The 27,046-nt window shown below is 40.0% G+C and overlaps 1 protein-coding gene across 2 annotated transcripts in view; it reads left to right on the top strand.

Annotated features, from left to right (window-relative positions):
* ARHGAP15 (Rho GTPase activating protein 15) overlaps window positions 1–27,046 on the top strand; it is a 491,379-nt gene that overhangs the window by 428,855 nt on the left and 35,478 nt on the right. For both annotated transcript variants that reach the window (XM_075609463.1, XM_075609462.1), the window contains one exon: window positions 14,731–14,836. In XM_075609463.1, coding sequence (XP_075465578.1) covers window positions 14,731–14,836 — 106 coding nt within the window. The remainder of the gene's footprint in view (window positions 1–14,730; window positions 14,837–27,046) is intronic.

Genomic DNA, 27,046 nt, shown 5'->3' with positions numbered 1-27,046 from the left:
GATATAATATAGTAACATTAGTAATGATGCAATGTTAACCCCTTCATTGCGAGAAACAGCTCTATTTCAGATGGCCATCAAGTTTTGTTTTTTTAGAGAAATATCTGAAAGCAGAAGGGACTGGGGGAGGGTGGGGGTGAAAAGAAATAAATCATTGTAGTCTCAGGAACAGTAATCCTTGTTGAGGATTTTGGCTGATTGATATAAATAACATCGTCCCCACCATCTGTCCGAAGAGGGACCTTTCCAGTTAGTGTTAAGCTGCAACGGCAGAATAATTAATGAATGGTGTCCTTTGTGCTGGTAATAAAGACAAGACAAATTATGTTATAATCCAACTGCTGCTCATTTGTCACCGCCAAATAAAATGTCATATAAAAGTGAGGGGGGCCACTGCGTTTATTTAATAGACTTCAAGCTACCTGTACGTGTTACAGGCAATATACTGTATGAATGTTGCATCTAAAATAATTGCTACGAATTTAATTCTGTTTACAGCATCCATAATTATACTCTACTTAATTTCCTTTTTGATTTAATGATACCAAAGGAATCAAGGAAACATTCGGACTAAAAAGTGCAGCTATTTTTTAATTAGTACAAAAATGTGTTGCTGTTCTTGTCTTTTCTTCGTATACACGAATGCAGCCAGTTGCTAGGAAAACCAATAAACATAGCTGGGATTTAGTACGTTCCTTTGGGAATTACCTATGGTAGAGGGCAGGGCTGCACTTCTTCAGAACATGCTCCTGCTGTAAAAATTCACAAACCTGGCATTTATACAGGCATCTGTCGCTTGCTCTAATGCCAGTTCATAGTATACATACAAACATCTGCTTCCATGCACAAAGGGATACAGAACGCTTGACAGGTCTGTGTTAGCAGGATTCGCAATGCCAGTTTTTTTTTTATGCAAAAAACCCTAATGCTTCCCGTCAAGCCATTAGAAGTGATACAATCAGCCCAGGCCCCATTAAGCCATCAGTGTCCACCTGTGATAAAGATGGCCATTTGTTTTCTTAAAGCCCACTTAATGTCTGCTTAACTCAATTTGTCAGGAAATGTAGAACAATTTCCTCACAGTCTGAAATTTGGTAGTGGTTCAAAGTCAAAAGGCCAGGTCTAGTATTATTTAGATGATATAATAAACAACCATCGAAAATAAATCCACCCCCTAAAGATTGTGATGTTGTATCATAATGCAAGCTCAAATAATATTGGATTGCACATAATTGTACTTTATTTGAAGAAATCACAACATTTTTTCAGAGGCAAACAGCTTTTTACATTTCAAAGATGTAAAAGTGTAATCTGCTTCCTCGCTGCTTAAACATAAAGTACTGTACATTTGTGTGGAATGTAAAGATTACAGAATCGTTTCAGCACTAACTAAGCAAAAAGGGTAAAAAAAAAGTGTAAATCTTACGAGTATTGTATATTTGAAATGAGCATCTTTTTTTGTCTGTAAATGTGACGCATGTCCTAGGACTGAGCTGAGGAAAACCTCACCACGGCTTTCTTAGGTACCTAATTGGTACATTTTTGTTTACATATATCAAATACCCAACATCCTCCACTTCCTCCTTTATGGAGCTAGGGAAAAGATTGGCCTTACATATATGGAAAACAAATACACAAACCATGCGCTCCGCGCAAGTTGTTTTACAATTTTATTACTGAAATTCTAAATTTTTGATCCTAAGTCTAATGACAAAAGAGCCATTTAGTTGCATATTCTGGTAAAAAAAATAATAATAATTGGAGCCTGCTAACCCCGTCAAGGTAAACTCCATATCAGCAGGTACGTATACTAGTGTACATTATTTCTTATTGTCCTGTGGACTAAACTTAGTGATATATTGTATGTGAAAGTGCCAAAAGAGTTAAATGAATGAAGCATAATCCTATCTGCGATTCAGTGCAATTACTGGCGCCTATGTTCTTAGACTTAGAATCAAAATTTAGAACTTCACTAATAAATATATATATATGTGTGTATGTGTGTATATATGTGTGTTTGTATGTGTATGTGGGTGCACAATTAATATTCACTACTTTATCATTGCAAATTCATACATTGCTGCTAATTTGATAATAGCATCTTGTCAACTTTATGACATCTTGATGAGAAAGTTGTTCAATACACATTTACCTATTGTCTGACATCCTAATTGGCTAAAAAGTCGTACATAAAATGGGCAATAAATGGGCCGTATTGTATTGGGTGAGAGTAAGTAAACTAGGAATAAACTAGAATGTTATGATATTATAGTGTAATGTTGGCATCATTAGTAATGTTGTGGCAATTGAAGTAATTTGGGAATGGGGAGCCTGCTAAATAAGTGATATAACCTTGGTCTTGCGTTTCCATACATTGAGCACAGCACTGTCAGTTTGTAGTCGGGGATATTTATTTGCTTTGATCAAAGCGACATGTTTATTTCAGTGTTGGATTTTCTGTTGCATAGGGCATGTAATGCATGGCACCGTGAAGGAAAAAAGACTGGTGTGAGAGTGACTGGAAAGTTAGGTCTGCTCTGTAGCACTATGAGATTGTTGACATCTGCTGAGGTTGGAGAGCTCAGTAAGCAGGAAATGGGGTGTCACTCTGAGTGGTAGTTTACCATTATCCTGGCATCCTAATGAAGTGTCTGCAGTGCACAGAGCTTCTGGATGGCATCTTAACGCACGAATAAGCAAAAGCACTTTTCTCCTTGTCACTGTCATCCATCTGCTTGCACCCTACTGCAGCCAATGGGATGGAACCATGCTACAATGTGCTATAAGCCATTTAGAGTTGCATATTGCATAATCAGTACCATCAAATATGTAAAAAAATGACTATTATTGGTTATTTCCCTCTGTCTCTGGCACCTGGAGTTTGATACATTAAAGTTAAACTTTTGTAAGTGCAGTTTTCCTTATTAATTCTACATGTATTGTTGCTCGATGAAACTGCACATCAAAATCATTGTCTTAAGTAAATGGATTTCAGGAGTAAGATTAATATTCATAAAAACATTGCTTAACATGTTTAGTAGATTTATCAATTTACCATGCAAAAATGTTTAATATAGAGGTCATTTTCATTTCCAGTATCTGTTTTGCAGGAGAAAAAAAATGAAAATAAGCTTAGATCACAAATCTTTTAATAACTTCACAATCACAAACTCAAGAATAATAGGTTTGATTTACAGTATAGGGACTTTTACCAACAATGCTGTTTTATGTGTACCTTCCTTATCACTATAGATCAGTACCATGTTTGTTGAATTTAAAAGAGGTGTGCGAAACGGTCACAATTGTAAGCGTTTTATTCCAAATTTGATTCTCGGTGAAAATGTTTTACAAAGGCTCAAAAACCTAATAAAGTCACCAAATTAGTGCCTTTTCAACAGAATATATCGCCAGACAGTGAGCGATTGATGGTGTGTGTACGCAATAGTCCCAGCATCAAGCGAATCAAGCAATTTGAGCGAATTTAACAAATTAGCATATTAAAAATAATTGCAATTTACATTGACTTAATGCTTGGCAAATAGTTGGACAGTTGGTGTCAGCGGCAGCTATTTTGCCGGATTTGCGACTTAATGCGCAGATGTGAGAATATCTATTTATATCACTTCTGTTTTGCAGCATTTGCATATATCTTTCAAAAACTTTAGTACAGTCACAATGAGCACACAGGCGGCGCTACAGTATGTATAAAGCTTCGCTATAAGTAATCTTGTTGCAAAACGCACAGAATAGCAAGTTTGATAGAGGAGCGTGTCCCTAGTATCATTATTGTGGTGATCTACAGGTATTTCTATCCTTGATCTGTGGGTGATTCGAGACTGTGTAAATTGACAAACTACAGTATAATGGAAATTTACTTACTGCCATTTATTTAGATTATCCAAGCGCACATTTTTTTCACCTGGTCCATCTTTTGTATATTGAAAGATTCATCTCCCCACCTTACAAGCAGTAGGATGCCCATACCTCTAGCAGAAATGACCATTGACTTACCTGTAACTAGACTGCAGTGGCTGATTTCACAAATTATGGCCATGTTTACTTGCAACATCTATAGAAGCCAAGTTAGGAATATGGATGGTTAATTCAGTTCCATTCTAGGGTATGGCCTACACTAGGGAGTTCCTGCGACAGACATCTCAGAAATTTAGAGGGGTGTGAGTTTAATAATTGACAGTACACATACAGAATATATGTATTAAATAACTCTAAGGGACAGATTATACCAATGCACTAGGTTCTAAACCAACAGTGGATTTGTTTATGAACAATATGCTACAGACAAAAATCATGGAAAGTGGTAGCTTTTATTTGTAGATGTTGAGTATTGAAACTGATATTATTGACATCCAAGTTTTGAAATTACATGCCTAGCTAAGGCTGCGCTTATAGTGCCGGTGACGGCGACAGCGACGCGACGCCGTGGCAAAACAAATACATTGCCGCCGTCGTGTGCGCTTATAGTAAGCGCAGGGCGACGGAGCGACGGATTGGTCACGATCGCTGGAAGTAATCTCTATTTGATTTTCCAGTGACTGTCGCCTGACCGTCACGTCACCGTCGCCAGCACTATAAGCGTAGCCTTAGGAGCTATGATTGTATATAAGGATTATTTTCTATGTTCTCCATTAATAATATTTTCTATGATCTGTGCTCTGGGTAACTAAAGGAGGTTAATGAAAGGCTGTTTTTTTCTATTGGCTTTATGCTTACGCGATTATGTTTTGGTATCTAGAAAAATAGCTATGTTAATCAACAATTGGGTATTATATTCACTGTCTATCATTATGTTCTATGCATAATACAATGTTGTATGTGTCCTTGACAACGACTGGCGCATGTGCAATTCGCTGTGAGTTACAACTGCGTTCCACCGTGAAATTAGTGACGGAAGTGACCGCTTGGGGAAGATATGAACAAAATGGTAATCTTTTGTTTCTAAGCAGTTACCCTATTTTTTGTTACCCATATATATATATAAATATCTGCTTGGTAACCTGTGTGAATAGCTCAGAGATAGGTATTTTAGAAATGATTATTTTTCTAGTTCCATTTTTTTCATTGCGTCATCACATAAATATCAATGTGTCTGCCGTTGCCTGGGACAATCCCTACATAAGGGGTTGGGTATCCCCTTCTATGCAAGCCTGACGAAGGTGACAGAGGCTCAGAAACGTTGCAGGTTACAGTAACCCTATTGAGATGTGAGTTTAGAGCATTAACCTGAACACAGATTTGAACAGCGGAAAAAGCATGAAAGTTATTTTTCCTGATACATCTATTTTTTAGCGCCGATCCACTGGATTATGTTTTCTTCAAATCTACTGCATCAGTTGGGCCAATAGGAAGTCGCAACTGATGACGTTGCGGCTTCCCATTGGCTCATGTGATGCAGGAGATTTAAACCTCCATTTTGTTTAACCAGGTGGGAAAAGTACTTGCGCTATTTTTCCTGAAAAGTATATCAGGAACAAGGGGGTTTCCAGATCAAAAATGAGTGCGTTTCAGCTGTGGGGAAAATCGAACAAGGGGAACTGCTGCTTTCACATCCTTTAAAAAAAATTATTCAGTAGTTGAATCCATGTTGAAATGCCAAATCTTCTATAGAAATATTAACATTTCCCTTCATGAGCTAATCTGTTACTTAATGATATATAAAAATGAAGTAGTAATGTGGGTCTAAGTAAGGGTGGAAGGTCAGCTCCTGATACCTTTTAGAATAATAGAGGGATGTCAGGTTTAAGATATACACCACTTCCCATCCACTGTGGGTTAGTGGAGATAAATCTCACATTTCCTGTTGTAACATAGGCATTCTGTTGTAAACATCTTTGTCCTTGTTCAGTAGATAATTAGTGTAAATCCTGCAAAATGTGAGGAAGTCACCTTTCTAAATACAGTGCAAGGTTTTCAGGTTAGTTTCCTTCTTGTTCATGTTCCTGTAGCATTCAATTAAACAAAACTACAAAGAGAAATATGTAAGTAATAATCTATGAAGGACAGGGCATTTCCTGGCCATTAAGGCCCAGGGTGGAGGAGTTGAACTTTAACTTGTAGCCTCGATTATACCAAGAGCTGCAGGGCGGCAGCGCTATCCTGTGGCATCACGCTGCGCTGCCGCCGAGCAGCATCTTGATCAAGGAGCCTCGGCAGTGAAGGAGACAAGACAGGAGGCAATGATGCGTGGCGTAGGCGTGGCCGTGAGTGGTTCGCCCTCATTGGCTGAACCGCTCATGTGACGCAACCGTCGACTGCTAATAGCAAATGCCTCTGTCTCTTCACCAGTCGTCCGCCCTGCAGCTCCAGGCTTCGCTCATGCCGCTACAGGTATATTTACTTTAATTGTACGTATACCGCCAGCGTTTTTCAGTATAATCACGGCCTTAGACAAGACTTTTCCTGCCACCACGTGTGGCCCCCAACAATCCAAGTCACAACCGTGGTACACACAATTCACCCACTACCCCAAAAGTGCTTGCATTGCGGAACATTACTGGAGGATCAGGGAGTTGGGGGAAAAAATTGTCAGATGTTTGTCAGAATGCAGACTTCCTTCACTATAAATTCATGCTCTACTCCTATAACATTGCCTTCTCCCTTGCCAAGCAAACCTTATTTTCTAAACTCATACAAACTTTGTCCTTTAACCCATCAATGCCTATTTGCCACCTTCAACCTTCTCCACCCAACACCTGCACTGCTTCTACCCTCACCGTCTTAGACCTCACCACCTACTTCACAGACAAGATTAAGTCAATCAGACATGATATTTCTTCATGTCAAGCTCTACCTACTTCCCCATCCACACCTAAATCCACTCTCAGCTAATATTTCCCTGTGACCGAGGACAAGGTTTCCATCCATGCTCCTCTCATGATCTAGCCCTACAATCTGCCACCTTGTTCCTATTTCCTCACATCTCCTCCCCAACCTCTCCAGCACACTAAGCCCACCTTAACTCACCTTTTTAACCTCTATCTCACCTCTGGCACTTTCCCATCTTATTTCAAACATGCACACATCATGCCCATTCTATAGAAACCCTCACTTGACCGAACCTCCCTCTCTAACTACCACCCTGTTTATTTTCTCCCCTTTGCCTGCAAGCTACTTTAGCGACTTGTATACAACCATCTGAAATTTCTTTCCCCCAACTCCCTGGTCGACTCTTTGCAATCTGGTTTCCGTCCTCTACACTCTATTGAAACAATACTAACAAAACTAACTAACATTAACTAACTAAAACTACTGCAGCTAAATCTAAGGGTTACTTCTCCCTATTAATTCTTCTGGATCTCTCTGCTGCCTTTGACACTGTTGAACACACCCTTCTTGAGCATTTTATACTCCACTAGCCTCTGTGACACAGTCTTCTCCTGGTGCATATCCTACCTTTCCAACTGCTCTTTCAGTGTTTCCTACTTTGGTGTCTCCTCATCTTCACTCCATCTTTCTGTTGAGGTCCCACAATGCCCTGTCCTTTGCCCTCAGCTGTTCTCACGCTACACCTCTTCTCTTGGTGAAGTAATACAATCTTTTGATTTCAGTATTATCTATATGCTGATGACACCCAAATCTATCTCTCCTCCCCTTACCTCTCCCCTCTCTCCTGTCCCATGTCTCCAACTGTCTCTCTGCAATCTCCTCCTGTATCTCTCACCGCTACCTGAAGCTTAACATGCTCAAAACAGAACAAAAACTCTTTCCCCCTTTCACTGCCACCGCTACACCCACACTCTCCCTCACTGTCAATAACACCACATTCTCATCAAGACCTCAAGCCTGCTGTCTAGGGGTCTGCTACGACTGATCTCTCTATTCCTCACATTGAATCCCTCATGAAGTCCTGCCATCTCCACCTTTGAAATATTCTCAAGATATGCCCTTTTCTCACTTGTGAAGCAACTAAAATTCTAATTCACTCACTCATCTTGTCCCGCCTGGACTACTATAACCTTCTCTTAGTTGCCATTACCCTTGTCCACCTATCCCAACTCTCATCTTTCTCACTCATGTCTCCAGTTCTGCTGCTTTACTATGCATATGGCTTCCCATATCCTCTAGAATAAAATGTAAAACCCTAGCTCTGGCCTACAAAGCTCTCAATGATGCTGCCCCCCTTACATCTCAGCCCTCATCCATAAATACATACCTAAACGGTCCCTACGTTCTGCCAACGACATCTGCCTCTTTTCCTACCTTACAACCTCCTTTCATTGCCGCCTACAAGACTTCTCCTGTACTGCCCCCTCCCTCTGGAATTCCCTACCACGTACCATCAGACTCTCCCCCAGCTTTCAGGTATTTCAAAACTCCCTGAAAACTCAACTTTTCAAGGAAGCTTATTTGCCATACCTTTAACATCCAACTCCCCTCTCCCTCCAACCCCATTGGGACCAGCTGTGTGGCTTTACCAATCTCCACCCTATGTAACACCCCCCTGCTCCCAAACCTTAATGGAATCAGCTGTTAGGCTGTGCCATATTCCAACCTGAGATACACTCCATCCTACAAGGAGCAGCCACTTTACCTTCATGTTTCAACATTGTTCCTCATCTCCCTTTAGGTTGCAGGACCCTCATGACCTCTTTGTATCTGTTTGTGCATGTCCATCCTCATTTATATGTAACTGGTTATGCAATATGCATAACTGTATCCCCCACTGACCCGCACGACAGAATATGTTGGTGCTCTACAAATAAACAATAATAATAACCCACAGAGATTAGTGGCCTGGTAATGCCTTTTCTGAGGGGCTTTTTACTTTTATAGGCACATTTTTTTATATATTTTTTATTCTAATACAAAAATTATCAACAATCCTCCCCCCTGCCACCCATCCCCCTTATCAGTGTGAGGATGGTAACATATCTTGTAATGTGAAGCTGGTAGTGGCAATTTTAATACAAATAATTACATGAAATTACCTACAGTATTTGCCACAAATATCAAATAATCAGGATATTGCATTTGTTTTGCTCTGTTTTGTTTCACTGAAATCGTGCATGTTATTCCAAACTGTGTATGTTTGACTTTTAGTTTTTTCCTATAATTTTTTCCCCTTAAAATCACAAAGAATAACAGACAGTAGGATAGTACAGTACCTCTTAAACCAAGCGTATTATTTAAGCATCACTGTCTGACTATCTTTTCTCCCATGCAGATACAGTAAGTTGTATGTGGTAAAAATAAACAGTAGAATTGGTTTAATCCTGGTATCTAAAATAGAACTTAAGATATCTTTGATGTGGTACAGTATTAAACACAAAGCTAAAAATTCATGTGTAGTGATAAAACATAAATTAATTTAAAACAATGTGAATTGTCTACTTCTATCTCTCAATGAGGACACCACCATTAGCAAAACTGTGACACGCTGTATCTGTATCTGTATCACCTCCAACCTCTGATATTACTTTTATTAAACTCATATCCTTCTTAATCCACTCGTTGTTATTCTAATCCTCATTAGCATCCTGTTTAAAGGAGGAGGAAATCAGCAGTTGATTCTTTTTTGGATATATTTTTAGTAGGCAAATTCTCTGTACTTTTTCTTATCTTTTTCTTTAATGTCCCATTTCGGATGACCAAACTGAACTAAAGACAGTGTGATATTTTTAGTGGGTTAAATCAAGACGATTAGTGCATTTAACAAAAGCCATACAAATGTAATTGTTGCAGTCTTCTTAGGACACCTTATACTTTACCTTCTGGATAAAACTGTTGTTGAGCATCCACTTCCACGAGCCAAAGTGCCATCCTTTATTTATTACTTTTGCTTTCATTGAGAAATAATTGTAATGCCATTATTAGCCGAACTACCAAAGGAGAAACATAAGATAAATACGATGAAGAATTGCAATGTTCCCAGGAAAGAATATATTAACTTTTTATACTATATAAAATAAAGTGAAATTACTGCATAATAAAAGCTGTTGAACAAATATGGCCACATTGCCAAGTTGTTGTTTAGGATATTTTGTGTCCTTTTACTTGCTTGATCAAAATATTTCTAACAAAGTCCGATTGAAGCTGAAAAGACAGACATGTTCTCCTCACAATACTTTACACATAAATAACTACTTTATCTTTATGTGAAAATGTCTCCTACAAGGTCAAAAACAAGTGTGTATTCACATATACACAATCATCTATAACCCGAGAAATAGTATGTTACTTTATCAATATCAGATTGGGCAACAGGAAAACAGATTCTCATAAACTGCTTTTGTACAAAAAGGCAAAGGTAGATGGAACAAAAATCATATTACACATTTTAGTGCCTCCGTACTCAATATTTCCTGGGAGCTTAAAAGAGCAAAGAGTGGCAAAAGCACAGGCTCAGCAGCTTTATATGTGGCTGAATGGTGAAATGTGACTATGTGATTTATAATGAGAAAAGGTATCTACAACACACAATTTTCTACCTAGCTGCAAATAATAATTCATAGTGATGTCCCTTCTAGATAAAAGACCTTTTGTGTGTAAGGCCTATGTGGTAAAATGATCATGATAAATGTCAGACTAGTGCAGGTAACGGCTTTACAAACCATTAAGATTAGCTAGCCCTTTTTTCAATGATAACAGTAACCATGCTGTGACTCTATGTGGTAATAATATCTCAGTACTGATAAATGCCACCGTCAGCCAGAGGTGTTTATCATTCCCAGTTCAGAAATGCTGACTAAAGTTACCACATGTTGACCGTTTTTCTCCTTTTACAATAGATTAACAGTATAACAGTATAAAGCTACAAAAATATATAAGACGATTCAGTAAACCACTTTGGTTTAATTTACTAAAGTATTTCAAAGTTGTATCAGCCGGAAATAAGTGGCCTGGGTGTTCCCCAGCCATTGGTTCAACACTGCAGATCTTCAACACTCACAATCACAGCTTCAAGGGGAAAAGATAGAAATAAAACAGTAAAAGATGACTTCCTGGGTGCTTAATAAATAAAAAAGCCAAAATAAAGCCAACTTCATGTAAATAACTTATATGTAATATATGTTAAAATATGCACATTACGTAGGGGGATTCATCAAATCAGTACTACGGGTTAATGGTTGTGAGCACCACCAAATTATTTAGATTGCTAGATATATGCTAAACAAGTTGTACTATAATAAGATGCTACATTTTACATTTCTTCAGATTAGTTGTAAAGTTGAAGAAAATTTATCAATATCATGCTGAGTATTTGAATGATGTATTTATCAATTGTAAATTCCGATACCTGAAGCATGGTAGGGCTGAGGTAAAGAGGTTTGTTTCAGTCTTGTTGGCTGTGAAGAAAGAGATACCTTCTAATGGAACAGTAGGAGGATTCTTCAAAGATGAACTATCGTTTCCGACCCCACACGTCTTTTCTTGTGATGGTAGAAAAAGAAATGCAAATAAAATTAATATTAGGTGTTCTTTTATATCCTGGCCTTAAAATGCAATGATACACCAAAACACACTTAAAACAGATGATTGTTATATGCATAACATGCTTTTTAAAAGGTATATCCCTGTGTGTAAACTATTCTGCCAGAGGGGTGATTTTGCATCACATTAAAAAACATTATCAGATTGATATAGTCATTGTCACATGCAGAGTCTGGCAGAATCTCAGCACAGTGGGTTATTGGAGGCTTGATTTCTTTTGCAAATATGCCTAAATCAAAGGTGTCTTGTTTGACGGTTAAATGGCATCACATTTTGCTTTATGGATCCTGTCTGCCTTACACATTCATTAAAGTGGAGTATCTGGCAAACTCTGGCAAGCAATGTATTTTTGGTACAGGGAAATGTATGTGCAAGGACAATTGAAGAGCAAACTAGAGAAAGGGATGTTGTTCCTGTATTGGGAGTACAGCCTAATTGCTGCTTTTAATGTCCTATTAAGTGACTGAGTAAATTCCAGCTGTGAGCATGTGATAAATCATTTTATGTTCAGTAAGTGGGACTTTCCATGTACAGTGAAAAAAATACCTCACACTATGACGATATTGCATATTTTGAAATGTTCTTACCACCAAAGGTCTCATCAGTTTTCTGTAATTACAGAAAATACATGCAGAATCGTTTTAAGGGAGCATCTTAGTTTTCAGCTCCCCAGACTTAAAAATAAACATGTAAGGTGTTTGCGGAGATTTACAGTCAAAAATGCTTGGTCCCTTTTGTCACAATAGTTCAATATTTTTGACAAAACTTAATTTAATCTGAGGATATATATATATATATATAAGTTTTGCTAGAGTCAGTTCTGCATCTTTTCTATTCCTGTTATCAGATGGTTCTCTCACAGGATAAGGTGATTTTTAGTTGATTGTTTGGTATGCAGTAGTTATAAAGATCAATGAGTGAGTGGATTTCTGGTAGCCTAATACTAAGGGCCATTGAATTTGTTAGTGCATCATTGTAAGCCCTGGAGCAATACTACGCACACAATGGTTACTTAATGTGGTACAGGTCTAAGGGGCTGATTCTATGAGCCAAGCAGCGAGTCAGGCTGTCTTTCTGCCAAAATTTCCCATTGAAGTCAATAGGGAATTTCGGTCGCAAATAGCCTATCAATAGAGAGCTAGGTACGCTATTACCTGATTGGCTGTGGTGCTCTGGTAACAAGGTGGAAGCAGCTGATTGGGGCCAGGCATCCAAGTGGAAGTAACAGCTGCCAGGTGAGTGACACAGGCAGGCCGGAAGAGGATTCTATAAATAGGTGCAGTTAGGCAGTAGGTGTACCTTTTACTTGATATTCATGGCATTTCTATATTTAATATACTTATTATTAAACAAAAAAAAATCTGTCACAGCACAGCAGTGTGACTTTACCAGAAGGTTATTGTTTTATATTTTTTCTATAATGTAATTGGTGACGTGTTTGTTTAATTACAATTGAGGCTTCTGGCCGGGAGATGAAGCACAATGACAGTTATGGGTTTGTTATTAAATATCTCTTGGTTGGAAAGCAAAATATGGTGTTTTAATAAATAATATTTTAAGTTTTTCAGTACAGTTGTATAATTACATCTGTTTCTGGTAAGGTATAATTTCTTTTTATGTCATATGATTTTGGTTTAATGAAAAAAAAATGGGCTGTAGCCTTTCCACCACATTTGAGTGCCTGTATTTCTTTGGGCTTGTTAGTTAGGAAGGGAACTGGTTTTAAATGATCATGGTGGTCGGCTGGTGAGTACTGCAGCCTATAGAAAGCATGTGCAGCATCTGTTGTAAGAAAGTTACATTTACAAAAATGACAACACATCTATTTATAAAATACTGTTTAATTGAATACATTCTTAAATAAGAACAGTATTTGTTTATTTGTGCAATTTTGTTTATATCAAAAAAATAATCAAGATGGTAAGTATTGCACTTACAAAATAGTGAAGAGAAGAGCATTTATCTAGGGTGAGTGGCTATCTCCGTAGCTCAACCGTCCTTTGGTTTGCACCACGACACACCAATCAGTGCCCGGAATACCCCGAAGATTGCGTCACTGTGGGAATTTGTCGACAGGAGATGGAGGCATATGGAAGAGATCTCCTCCGTATTTCTCACAGAAACGACTTCCCTACTGTATGCGTTTCGTGATACAAGTCACTTCATGAAACCCATACATTACATGATTTTACAAGCTAATGCACTGCCAATATTCAGCCAAGTAACAGCCATTCTGTCACAAGTTAGTAAGGCGCTAAATCCACCCATAACCATGTGGTTTATAGTTTGGAACTCACTGCAACATAATAGTGGACTATGACGCAGACCCCACTTATAAAGGCAGGCTACACAAGGACTGTGTCTTGGGCAAAATCTGTTCAGAAGTACTCACAATCGATGAGGAAGCTAAAAACCAGAAAGATGTTGGTTCCCAGTGGTGTCTCCATAGAGTGACTGTATCTATGTCTTGTCCAAGAAGGGCAAAAAAGTGAGGGTGACATGACCATAGCTGTCTTGCAGGAGGGTTGAATATGTCCCATATTGTTGTAGTGCCGGATTTGAACAGGCCTTATTAATGTAGCTTTGGGGAATAGTAATACCAAATAATAGGAAGAGTTAGGTGCGAAAGTGGCGTAAACAGATCTGAAAAACTTATGCAGACCTATTTTTTCTTAGTGGTGCTATTCCATAGGATACATTATAGAATATATAAAACTTTGGCCAAACCTACAGTGTTAGTAGAGCCCATCAGCCATAGCCCTACTCTCTCACGCAAAACCAAGGTTTCTTAGAAGCCACAGCAGTGTGGTGTTTTGTGTGACCTTGCTTACAGTACCTTAGAACCACTGTATTAAAGCAGTTATGTTCACCCTTTTCTAATCACGATCTCATTTGACATACCTTTTAGCGGTTATTTTACTGTATGAAAAATATATAACCAGTATTTTTGTATGTTTTTTGAAGAATGGAAAAGTAAGTCACGGTTTGCAAAGTTTATACTGAAGCATCCATTTATATGTTGACTACTCTATGCATTATAAAAGCACTTTAAATAGTTTAAAACACTTAGTGTTATCATTTATACAGTTCTAGTTTTGTATGGTACTTTGTGGTACTGTCACTAACTAAGACATTAGATGAATGCATATTCAAATTAGTATAAATGAAGCATTGTCAACTAATTGGGTTGCTTGTCTCATGTGTTGCAATAATGCTTCGGTTTTACTAATAAGACTTCAATTTACCAATTCTTATATCAGAATCCTCTCTTCTGTGTCTCAGAAAACCAAGACAACGACCTGCGTGTGAAGGCTGTGAGGAACCTTGTAAAGAAACTGCCACGGTCTAACCATGACACAATGAAAACCTTGTTTGAACATCTCAGAAAGTAAGTTTGTATGTTTTGTTTATCTCTGCATTACCATTCAGCATTTTAATTCATTAGTCCGTGGCAGGTATCTAACGGCACATGTGGGAGCATCACACTTATATACCAAAAGTTATGCTCAGCATATATTGATTTCTTCTTTGCCGAGTCTATAACCAGCAGCAGGATCCAATCAAAGTGTGGCTCAACTCCATTACCTCACAGAGTTGCACTCTAATTGGCGCCTGCTGTGGGCCACTTTGAAGGGAAATGAAGAAATCAACACATGCAAGTAATGATTTTTAGTACCTCCTAAATATCTTTGCAAAGTATTTTAACTCCTTACTGCTCGAATGGTTTGAGAAGAGTTTAAAATTCACAGACGACTTATCTTTTCATGACACACAACCAAAAACAATGTTGAATTAAATATTAGAGGGCATGAGTGACAACACCTTGGAGTAATAACGTGTGCCTGTTAACTGTGTGTGCCTTTGTCCTTTAGTCCAAAGTATAGGTAAAAGGGTTTGACATTCCAGGCATTATTGGCATTCCTGCTCTCTGATTGGTTACATTTGGGGATATTAACAGTCAGTAATGGCTTGAATTTTTGGCACCATGCCAAATCGGAGACCAGTGATTTCATTATTCACTTTTACATTACTTCCTTGTGTGAGAGGGAGGAAGGCCCATTGACTGTCCACAGGGGTGGGGGAGATCATGGAGGTCGTAAGGAGCAGGGGCCTGGGAGAAAGGTCCGGCAGTCTTCCAGAAGAGCAGGGCCAAGCAAGAGGTTGAGGTGGTTGAGTGGTGTGAGGGTCATTATTATTATTATTCTTTACCTATAGTAGTAATATGCCCTAAAGAACAGGGCATTACTGGCCAATAATAATCTGGCTGGAGGATTTAACCCAGATGTCCTAGACTGAGAGCATGTAACTCCAGCATATGATCATATTCTTGATGCAGTGGGTTTGAATGTGACCAAAGCTGACAAACAAGTACAAGCTGTTGACCATTTTGACTTTCCACATAAGTAGCAGTTGTTAAGTACAGGTGTTTCCCCCAGGCATTTCTCATTTCTGAAAAACACTGCTAGTAATAGCACATTTCTTAAAATAGTTCATAGTATTTTTGAATTTGCTCACTGCTTTGAGACATCAGGATTGGAGGCAAGTAAAACAATATCATATTTACATTAAAGGTGAGCACTTTCACTGGTGTTTTGACTGTATAATTTAGTGTTTTGGTTTAACAGAAAAAAGTTGGTTTTGAGTCTCTAAAAAAAAATCAGAATTTTTTTTAAATGGTTTTATTTGAACGGTTCTGTTGATCCATAAATGATCAATTATCCTAGAAACCTATGTATAATGTTAGTGTCTTGGACCCTGCTCTTTAAAAGATCTACAGTATATGTAACACCCCTTCCACTCCCACACATGGCAGCAGCCAGTATGTATCTACACTGCCTCCCGGTGAATATAGGGAGTTTATCTGCTCTGCATGCCACAGAGTCAAGTACATGATGGACATGCCCTATGTCCAATAAGTGTTTCTCAGGAAAGGAGTGATACCATTGGAGAGTATGATGGATTATGTCACAGGAGGACTGTCATGTACCACCTCCCGGTAAAATAAGCACGAATAGGAAAATAACCTAGTATGTGCTAAAATCTCACGGAATATATATATATATATATATATATATATATATATGAAATAGAGAAACAAGGATTAATCCTGTAGATGACAATACAAGTCCATAATGAGTAAATGAGTAAAGAAGTCCACTACAGAGTGGTGTTCCAGACCACCTGTAGTCCGAAAGTATTCTGCAGAAAACGACAGTAGAATAGCACACAAAGAGCCCATAATCGTGTAAAATCTTCTTTAAAGCTGCAGTTGAAGCTCCATTTAAAAAAAATATAATATATATATATATATATATATATATATATATATATATATATATATATATATATATATATATACCACTGTCATTAAGGTTATGGTGGGTAAAAAAAGTGACAAAAACCCTCCACAGTAAAGCATAAAGCAACTGTAAATATTACTGTATGTTCATTTGCATGTCTTAGACAGGTCTGCAACCCTGTCTTTCCCCATTGTCACCCAGCATACAGTTGCTTTATGCTTTACTGTGGAGGGTTTTTGTCACTTTTTTTACCCACCATAACCTTAATGACAGTGGTGATTACCTAGTCTAGTCTCAAACCTGCAAGCCATTAAGACCAGCCTCACACTGATGATACCCATCAAGGTTGAAACATGTATGTGAGTAGGTTTAATGGCTTTGCATCTCATCCCAGCCTCTGTTTAAAAGCTGTGTTTAAAACAGCATGCAGTGGCTTGAGGATTGGCTTGTGTAATACGAGCTTGAGACAAAAGGTGGCACTGAGTGCTCATTTGCATGTCATTTCCCAGAATCCCTTGCTGCAGTGGAAGCGCTGTATGCTGGGTGACAATGGGGAAAGACAGGGTTGCAGACCTGTCTAAGATAGGCAAATGAACATACAGTAATATTTACAGTTGCTTTATGCTTTACTGTGGAGGGTTTTTGTCACTTTTTTTACCCACCATAACCTTAATGACAGTGGTGATTACCTAGTCTAGTCTCAAACCTGCAAGCCATTAAGACCAGCCTCACACTGATGATACCCATCAAGGTTGAAACATGTATGTGAGTAGGTCTAATGGCTTTGCATCTCATCCCAGCCTCTGTTTAAAAGCTGTGTTTAAAACAGCATGCAGTGGCTTGAGGATTGGCTTGTGTAATACGAGCTTGAGACAAAAGGTGGCACTGAGTGCTCATTTGCATATCATTTCCCAGAATCCCTTGCTGCAGTGGAAGCGCTGTATGCTGGGTGACAATGGGGAAAGACAGGGTTGCAGACCTGTCTAAGACATGCAAATGAACATACAGTAATATTTACAGTTTATATATATATATATATATATATATATATATATATATTCTTCATTCAATATGTGCATCAATACAATCTGCACACTGGCAAGTGATTAGCTAAGTTGCCTCTCGATCCGTTACCCTGTGATCGATCAACAAGGATTCGGCTTGGGGTTCTTTAAATCACTGTTAGTGCTGCAGAAGAGTACCCAAGATGCAAAGTTATGTGTGGAAGATCATGTGACCAGGCAGGCACTAGATACAATTGGTGCACTGTTAGAGAGAGGGCAAAAGGTGAGCTAGAGTCTGTTTCAGAAGAGGAAGGGGATGTGACTTTGTAAATGGTTGCTATAGAAAAAAATGCTTATTTCATTAGAATACATTTTTTTAAATGCTAAAAGTATTTTCTCATAGTACAGAACTGATTTATTTAAAAAAAACACATAGCATATTGCTTGAACTGCAGCTTTAATGGTGAAAATAGTTAAAAAGTGCAACAAGATGTGCATTTATCAGAGATGAAGTTTAAAACGGCATGTAAGAGGAACACTTTTAGGAAGGAAACACAGCGTTTGTCCGATCTCCTGGTGTGCAGCATCCCGCTCCACGCGATTTCTCTCCTAGGACATGTTGGCTTCACCAGCGTCCATTGTCCTGGTAAGGATGGAGCGACGTCACTTCCGAATTCTTCTACTCATAGACACAGCGGCAGCTTCAGCTTGCTGACGGATGGCTGCGCCTGCCTTCAAATGTTCAAGTGTTTCTGCTCTATGCATTTCTCAAGACTGATTCTTGCTTTGTCAGGAGAATGAATGATGGGGAACAAATAAGGAGCATTTATAGGTCTGCGACAGTTTAACCCATAATAGTACTTACAGCTTTTGGACCACTCCCCCTCTCACATATCCAATGGTGGATTTGAATTAATCTGCTCTGCTTTTTTAGTAGCCAAGCCGTAGACAGATTTTGGTGGGGGTCAGATTTAATCTAAATCTGCAGAATTCCGGGAAATGGATTTGAAGTGGTTCATCCATCTCTACCCATCACTACCCGATTCAAACCTCACCACCCATTCAATAAATGAACTAAACCTGTCAAAATATTAACATGAGATGGAACAGTCCATTGGGAGACATACTGTAGTGCCCACGGTTATTCTAACACAAACCAGTGGCAATCGCCAAAAAGACCCAGGTACACCGAGGTACATGCTGGATACATGCCTTAAACTTGCCTTAAACTAGACCTAGCATTTCTGCATTGATTAATGGCCCATCAGATTAACAGCGGGGGTCCCTGGCAGTCCCATTCAAACTGAATGGGACTGCCAGGGACCCCTGCTGTGTTAATCCTATGAGTCATTAGTCAATGCAGAAATGCCTTAAACTTGCCTTAAACTAGCCAGGTTACACCCAGCACATACCCAGAATGTAACCGGGCTAGTTTAAGGCAAGCTTTAGAATACTCGTGGTCTCGTCTGTAAGTCCACAAAATAACTACCCTCAAACTGACAACTTAACAGGTGTTAAAAACTGGGATCAACTGGTAGCAACCAGAATGCAGCTTCAATATTGTTTTTTTTTTTTTTTATAACTTGTATTTTTATTTTTTGTGAAAATACAGCATGTATACATCTTATTTCCAGTACTGTGACCTGCATTATTCATATCTCTTATGTATGACAGCTGAACACCAACATTATCATCAAATCCAAAGTTATAAGTAACAACATAAACTTAAATAATAAATAATCCTAAAGTAAAATTAGGTGGGGGGGGGAAGAGGAAGAGGGTGGGGAGGGTGAGAGGAAAGTTGGGAGGCCGCGGCTCTGATCAACGCCTCAGGAACCGATGTCTGGTTTAATTTATTGCTGTTGGGTAAGCTACTCCATTACCGGAGAACGCATCTAGTTACTATTAAAGCAAAACGGTGGTTCCCTTTATCCCGGGGATGTCTGTCTGGGCCAGCCAAGGCGTCCAGACTTTTAGGAAATTTTCGCCAGTGTCATTGACTAGACTTGTCAATTTTTCCATCTGGCATACGAACCAAATTCTATTCCGGATTTTGGGGATAACAGGAATTTCATTTTGTTTCCATAATGCTGCAATCTCGCACCGCACGGCTGTAGCAAAATGTGCTATTAATTTAAGAGTGGCTTTTGAGAAGCCTTGTCTTGCCCTTCCCAAAAGGAAGAGACCGGGATCAAATGGGATATCGAGGTCCAAAAGCCTCTGAAGCCAATTAATGATTTTTTTCCACATTGGAATCAGCCGGGGGCATGACCACAGCATATGTAACAGATCAGCGGGTTCTCCACACTGCCTAGGACAGAGTGGAGAACTACCGTTTACAAATTTGGATAGTCTAAGTGGGGTGAGGTACCACCTCATTAGGACCTTATATGCGTTCTCCTTTAATGTTGTGCAAATCGAGCTCTTAGCAGCTGCTGTTGCTATTTGGGTCCACTCGTCAACATCTATGGTCTCCCCTAAGTCCAATTCCCATTTTAGCATGTAACCTAGCTTGTGGGTGACTTTAGTTCCAGAACCGATCACTTCTCTATACATCTGCGATGTGAGTCCCCTTGTGTTGGTCTCTTTCAGACAGAGCTTTTCGAATGTTGTCAGAGGTGGGTATGGGGTTGAATTATTGTAGAAGGCTCTGATCTGGAGGTATCTAAAAAATTCTGAATGTGGGATATTTTTCTCTTCTCTTAATTGTGTAAATGATATGAGTTTGTTATCTACCACCAGATTTTGTAATCTCATAATATTATGCTGTTTCCAGATTTGAAAGTTAGCACTAGGCATACCCGGAGCAAAGTGTGGGTTCCCCCATAGGGGTGTCATTAGGGTTTTTCTGGACGTAAGTCCGCACCTAAATTTGGTAGCATCCCAGATTGCTAAAGAATTGGTCATTGAGGATAGCGGCTGTTGTATAGCGGATTTTCTTGCTATTTTTGGGGTCCATATTAGATTGCTTAGTTCCAATGGGGAACAAGCTTTGCTTTCCAATGCTACCCATCGCTTCAAATCAGGGTGTGTTTGCCATTGGGAGAGTTGGCATAATTGGGCCGCACGATAGTATGAAATCAAGCAAGGTACTGCTAAGCCCCCTTCTGTTGGGTGTTTCAATAGTGTCTGTTTAGTAATTCTAGATTTTTTGCCACTCCATATAAATGCAAAGATGGTGGATTGTAAATCTCTAATTTCCTTTAAATTTAACGGCACTGGGAGGGTTTGGAATAAGTATAAGATGCGTGGGAGAACATTCATTTTTATGCTATATATTTTTCCTATCCAGGAGATATTAAATTTCGCCCACTTTCTTATATCCTCCTTTAGTGTTTTAATTAATTTGGGATAATTTGCTTTATAAATAGATTTATATTCACTTGTGATGAATACCCCTAGGTATTTGATCGCCTTAAGCTGCCAGCGAAAGTTGAAATTTAAAGAGATTAGTTTTTCCTCTGGTTTTGGAATGTTAACGTTCAGGGCTTCTGACTTTGACTGGTTTATTTTAAATCCTGAAATTTTGTTAAACTTATCTAATAGGCTGAAGAGGTTAGGGAGAGAGGTGAGTGGTTTTGACAAGACCATTAGTATATCATCAGCATAGAGGGCTATTTTGTGTATCTATTTTGAGACCGGAGATATCTGGATTGTCTCTCACATGTGCCGCTAAAGGCTCCATGCACATGGCAAAGAGTAAGGGCGAGAGGGGGCAACCCTGTCTCGTGCCACTCTTGATCTTAAACATGTCCGATTGGTAACCTTGATGCTTAACTTTAGCTGTCGGACCAGTGTATAGCGCCATGATAGCTGATATTAATTTATTCTCGAAACCAAATGCTCCAAGTGTAGCTTTTAGGTATGCCCAGTCGATCCTATCAAAGGCCTTTTCTGCATCTAGACTTAACACCATAATTTTTACTTTTTGCGATTTGGCTATTTCTAACAGATCAATGATTCGTCGGATATTATCTCCCGCTTGTCTATCCTTAATGAAGCCGACTTGATCTGGGTGTATTAGTCTAGGTAGGATCTGACTTAATCTATTGGCAATTAATTTAGCATAGATTTTGATATCCGTATTGATAAGCGAGATAGGTCGGTAACTTTTACAGTCTAATGGGTCTTTGCCAGATTTATGAATTACAGAGATTGACGCTTGGAGCATGTCTTCGGGAAAGGGTTGGCCTGCTAATACCGCGTTGAACATTTTGAGCAGGTATGGGGACAATATTTTACTGAATTTCTTATAATAGAGGCCCGAGAAGCCGTCTGGCCCCGGGGCTTTCGAATTTTTAAGGTTGTCTATAACTAGGTCTAGCTCTTCTGTGGTAAAGTCAGAACTCAGTCATCCTCTCTCCTCGTACGTCAGCTTTGGCAGCTTTGAACTCGAGAGAAATGACTCACGAGATCGTTCAGTAGTTTGGTTATGTACTATTTTATCCCCATTATATAATTTCTCGTAGAATGACTTGAATTCTTCTACAATTACAGATGGATTGCCAGAGATAGAACCTGAGGATCTTTTAATGGCTTGTATACTATAATTAGGGGGTCTGTGTCTCAGTTTGTTGGCGAGCATAGTATCTGGCTTGTTTGCTTTATCGAAAAATTTCCTCTTTGACCAATTCAGGGATATATCAGCCTGGGATGTCAACAGAAGATTTAGTTCTATTTTGGCATCTTTTATTGGTTTGAATAGGTTGGGGTTATTGGATTGTTTATGTTTGTCCTCTAGGGTTTTCAATTTAGATTGTAGTAAATTTAATTTGTATTCACGTGCTCTTTTCTTTCTAGACGCTATACTAATTAGTATGCCCCTGAGCGTGGCTTTATGAGCCCCCCATAGGGATAGATAAGAGTCTACTGAACCGTGGTTTGTTTGGAAAAATTGATCTATTTCGTTGGCTACTAATTGGGCGGTGACAGGATTTTTTAATAGGGCTTCATTTAGTCTCCAGTTTGCTCTAGGTCTGTCCAGAATTAGCTGGGTGCACCGTAGCTCTATAGGCGCATGATCTGACCATGAAATATCATGGATCCCTGTATGGGAGATCTGCGGGACCAGTCTGCTAGAGATAAAGAAGTAATCGATTCTGCTATATGAAGAGTGGGGGTGCGAGAAAAAGGTATAATCTCTATCGGTGGGGTGTTGTTCCCTCCAGATGTCTAGGAGATTATTCTCTTTCAGGCCCTGTCGTAGAGTGTATGCCGTATGTTTGGATTGTCGGGATTGAGGGTTTGATCTGTCCATGGTTGGATCGAGGACTGTGTTAAAGTCCCCCGCTATTATTAAAGGGCCCTGTGCAACCTTGTTTAATTTATTGAAAACGCTTGTGAGGAAAGTGGGGTCCACTTCACCAGGGGCGTAGATAGATGCAATAGATAGTGTTTGACCATTTATAGAACCTATGAGGATTAAATATCTTCCGTTCTTATCTTTAATAACTTTTTCTGCTTTAAAATGACATTTGTTATGGAATATAATTGCTACTCCCTTTGATTTCTTTGGGGAGGATGAGAAATAGAATTGTCTGAATCTTTTATCTAGATATTTTGGGGCGTTCTTTATGCTAAAATGTGTTTCTTGTAGTAGTATGATATCAGCTTTTTTACGCTGGTAGTCAGCAAAAGCTATACGTCGTTTATTCGGGCTATTTAGGCCTTTCACATTGTGAGATATGATTATTAACCCCATTACGGCATATCTAGTCGGAGTGATCTAACCTTAGTGTTTGGTGTGTGGTGTTTGTAGGTGATCTTTACCTTTTCTGTAGCTGTCCATGACATCGGTATCCTTTTGAGGAGATTCTCAGAATGTTGCGCGGCAAGCAGCCAGATGGGGGAGGGGGGGGTAGGAAGGAAAAACAAGGGATGAGACATACAAAAATTTAACAACGGAGATCCTTGTGGGGTCTGAGACTCCACTGGATCTCTTGCCTTTGGAGGGAGACTGGAGTCCCGTACACCACAATCTGGTGTACGATAGACCAGATCAAAACGGTCTTCTCCTCTCCAAAGGGCTTGGGTGAGTGTCCTGTGGTTACACAGGACACTCTGAATCGGCAACATGGCAAGGGCCAGGAGTAAGTGCCTCCCTCCCTCGGCTTTTCATAAACGAAAAAAAAATATGATATATAATATGTAAACACACATATAACTATTTGATAACCTTAACCTTAACTGTGAGGTTAATAGAAAGGACAGCAAACCTATATTTCACAAATTCACAAATCCCGAGAGTATGTGATGAACAGCTTGAGTCATGTCTAGGTTTGGGCTAACTTTACCTGTCTTGGATCTTATTTACCAGGCGTGTCTTATTTAAATATCTTAAGGACTTGTGGGGTTTCATTATAGATACACGAGTATCCCGCTTAGAGCTATTTCTATAATTATACTATAATTATTGCTATAGTTGCTTCTGTATTTATTTTTGACCTACATTTTTTCCTTTTTGGGGATGTGGGGTTCTATCTATATATCTAATTGAACTTTAATTGTTGATTGTTGAGAGTGTCATGTGCAGGGATATATAGCTCATTTCTTTGAGCGTTTTGATGTAGTGATATAATGCAGAGGCATTAATACCTAGACTGTATCCAGACTGTACTCAGATTGTGACAACCCTTTTCTATCCCTCTTTGTTGTATGTAGGCAGAGGGCTGTAATTAAGGTGGTTTCTAGGGGTGCTCTGAGGATTTTCGTGTTGGAGGAACTATTGACTCTGTTGTAATCTTCCTCTGTATGTCCCTCTAGTGAGTGGCTGACAGTCTCCCTCTTCCACCCCCCAATCAACCTCATTCCCCCGGACTCATCATTGGCAGAAGATACAATATTCTATCAATATATCCCCATAATGAGTTCTGTGGCTCTTAATAGTGGGTAGATGTCCCTCATGTACTTGGGATCCAGGCCCCCCTCCCCTCTGGATCATCGCATCCCACCAGAGCCCGTCACATAGCATCCACCCCCCCCCCCCCCTCCCACCACCAGCCGCTCGTGTCTCGCCTCCAATTTCCAGGCCCAGGGGAACGGGGGGGGGGGGGGGCACCGATGCAAGAAGGGCGAAGGGTAGGGCCACCCGGTCTGTGTAGCAGTGTCTCTCAGCTCGGAACGGTGTCGCAGGGCCCCGCAGGAAGGGAAGTGTAAATCTCTCCAAACCTCACAGTTATTCCTTGGTGAAGAATCCAAGATGGCTGCCGTTCCCGGGTAAATAATTGAATCTGTCAACTTTATTAATGTCCTTTTGTGAACAGACGGACAGTCCAGTGGATTGCTCTTTTAAGGCTTAATTGCTTGCAGCTGGGCATCAATTAAGGGTTTTTTCCCGCGATTTGCTCCGTTGGCGTGTCACTTTGTTCCAGCCAGGCTCGGGGACGGACGTTGCTGTATCACTCAGGTCAGTGGTGTTATTTTGAAGGCCCAATTTTTGCAGGAAGCGATCTCGGTCCTCCATCTTGCGCAGGGTATGAGCAGCGCCATTTTTCAACACGAGGAGACCGAAGGGAAAAACCCAACGGTACTTTACTCCCTTATCCCTGAGCAATCTGGTAACGGGCGTGAGGTCTTTTCTTTTAAGCAGAGTGGTAGGGGACAGGTCCTGAAAAATCAGGAGTTTGACCCCCTCGAATTCTAAATTGCCTGTGGCTCTGGCATGTTGACATACTGCTTCCTTTATTTTAAAGAAATGGAGCCGGACAATAATGTCTCTTGGGGGGTCATTTGGTTGAGGTTTGGACCTCAGAGCCCGATGGCACCTGTCAAGGTGGAGGTCTGATTCCGATTTGTCTGGGAAAAGGCTGGCCAGCCATCTTGTGACAAAGTCGTCAGGATCAGTATATTCCTCTGGGACCCCCCGTACCCGGATATTATTCCGGCGGTCCCGGTTTTCAGCATCTTCTTGCTTGCTAGCGAGATCATTAATTTGAGCTTGCAGGCTTGCTGAGGTTTTCTCATTTTTGCGTACAGCTTTTACTGTAGTGTCTAGCCGCGTCTCCAACTCATCAGTTCTAGCCCCGATGTTATTAATATCTCTTCTTATATCAGAAAGTTCTTTATGCATATAAGCTTTGAGTTCATTGCAGAACTCCAGCAATACTTTCCTGGTCATTGACTCATTTGAATGAGTCTCCATGGATTCTGCTTGTTCCTGCTCCTCATCTGAGTCAGAGACTGCATGTGGTGATGGGGTTCCCGCTCTGTTCGTCCGTGCTGGATCTGTTTTGTTAAAGTATGTTGTAAGGACGGCCGTGGCTCGTCCTGATTTCGGTCTCGTTTGCATCCCAGCTTATTCCGCTCTCTGATGGTATATTTGTTTTGTGTGTTTATTGAGTTTATTGGTATATAGTTTGCTTAATATCGCCGACGGGGAAGGAGCTCTTACTTTAAGCAGCCATTCCCTTAGCCTTCGCGCATGCGCCCTCTTCAATATTGTTTTTAACTAAAAATGCCCCTTTTCCTGCTGCTTTTACCAATTGAATTGCCTTATCAAATGAAGCATAACAAACCCTGCACAATACACTGCCGATATCATAATTTATTGACCCCCCTTTGAGAAATGACAAATGGTGGATAAATGAAAGTTTTTCCTGCACTTTTTTAGGAACAACCCCCAAAGGCGACACCCATAAATTCCCCAAAGGAGGCTCCTTAAAGGGGCTCGTCACTCTTCCCAAATCCACCTCCATCCTGATTATTTCCCTAACCACCATTGGGTTCTCTACTGCTGACTTCACGTTACCCACCCAAGATGACCCCTCACTTTCTTTAGAGGATCCAAAATCCTTATGTAAACCCATCTTCAATCATCCTTGCCCCTTCCTATCCCTATAAAGGCTTAGCCACTGCCGCATCGCACCTATGCTCTCCGGTATCCTCGCCTTTAGTTTCCTCATCCCCAAACTTTACCAACCCTTTTCCTCTCTTAAAGCCCCTGGACAAACCGTGTGCGCCCCCCTCCTCAACAACCAGAGCACTCAGGTTTACATTTACAAGATGCGCCCCACTTGCACTGGCTATCATTAAAATCGCTAGCAGAGTTCCTTCCTACGCCTTACTGACGTGCAAGCCTGTCCCACCTCATCAGCCCCCACCTGAAAGGGCGAAGGTCAATGTCCCAATGATCCCACAGCATGGAAGGGTGATCTGCCATCCTCTAGCGGAATTGCACATTATACATCCACCAGGATTGACCCCAGTAATCCCTATACGCCACCCAAATCACATCTATGTAACTAAGTAAACCAGAACAAGGCTGTGTCTTCACCCCAATAAAGCTTGCCAATTTCA

This window comes from Ascaphus truei, chromosome 7 (assembly GCF_040206685.1).
Source record: "Ascaphus truei isolate aAscTru1 chromosome 7, aAscTru1.hap1, whole genome shotgun sequence".
Lineage (NCBI taxonomy): Eukaryota > Metazoa > Chordata > Amphibia > Anura > Ascaphidae > Ascaphus > Ascaphus truei.
The sequence above is the reverse complement of the archived record's forward strand: the minus strand, read 5'-3'. Positions and strand labels throughout refer to the sequence as shown.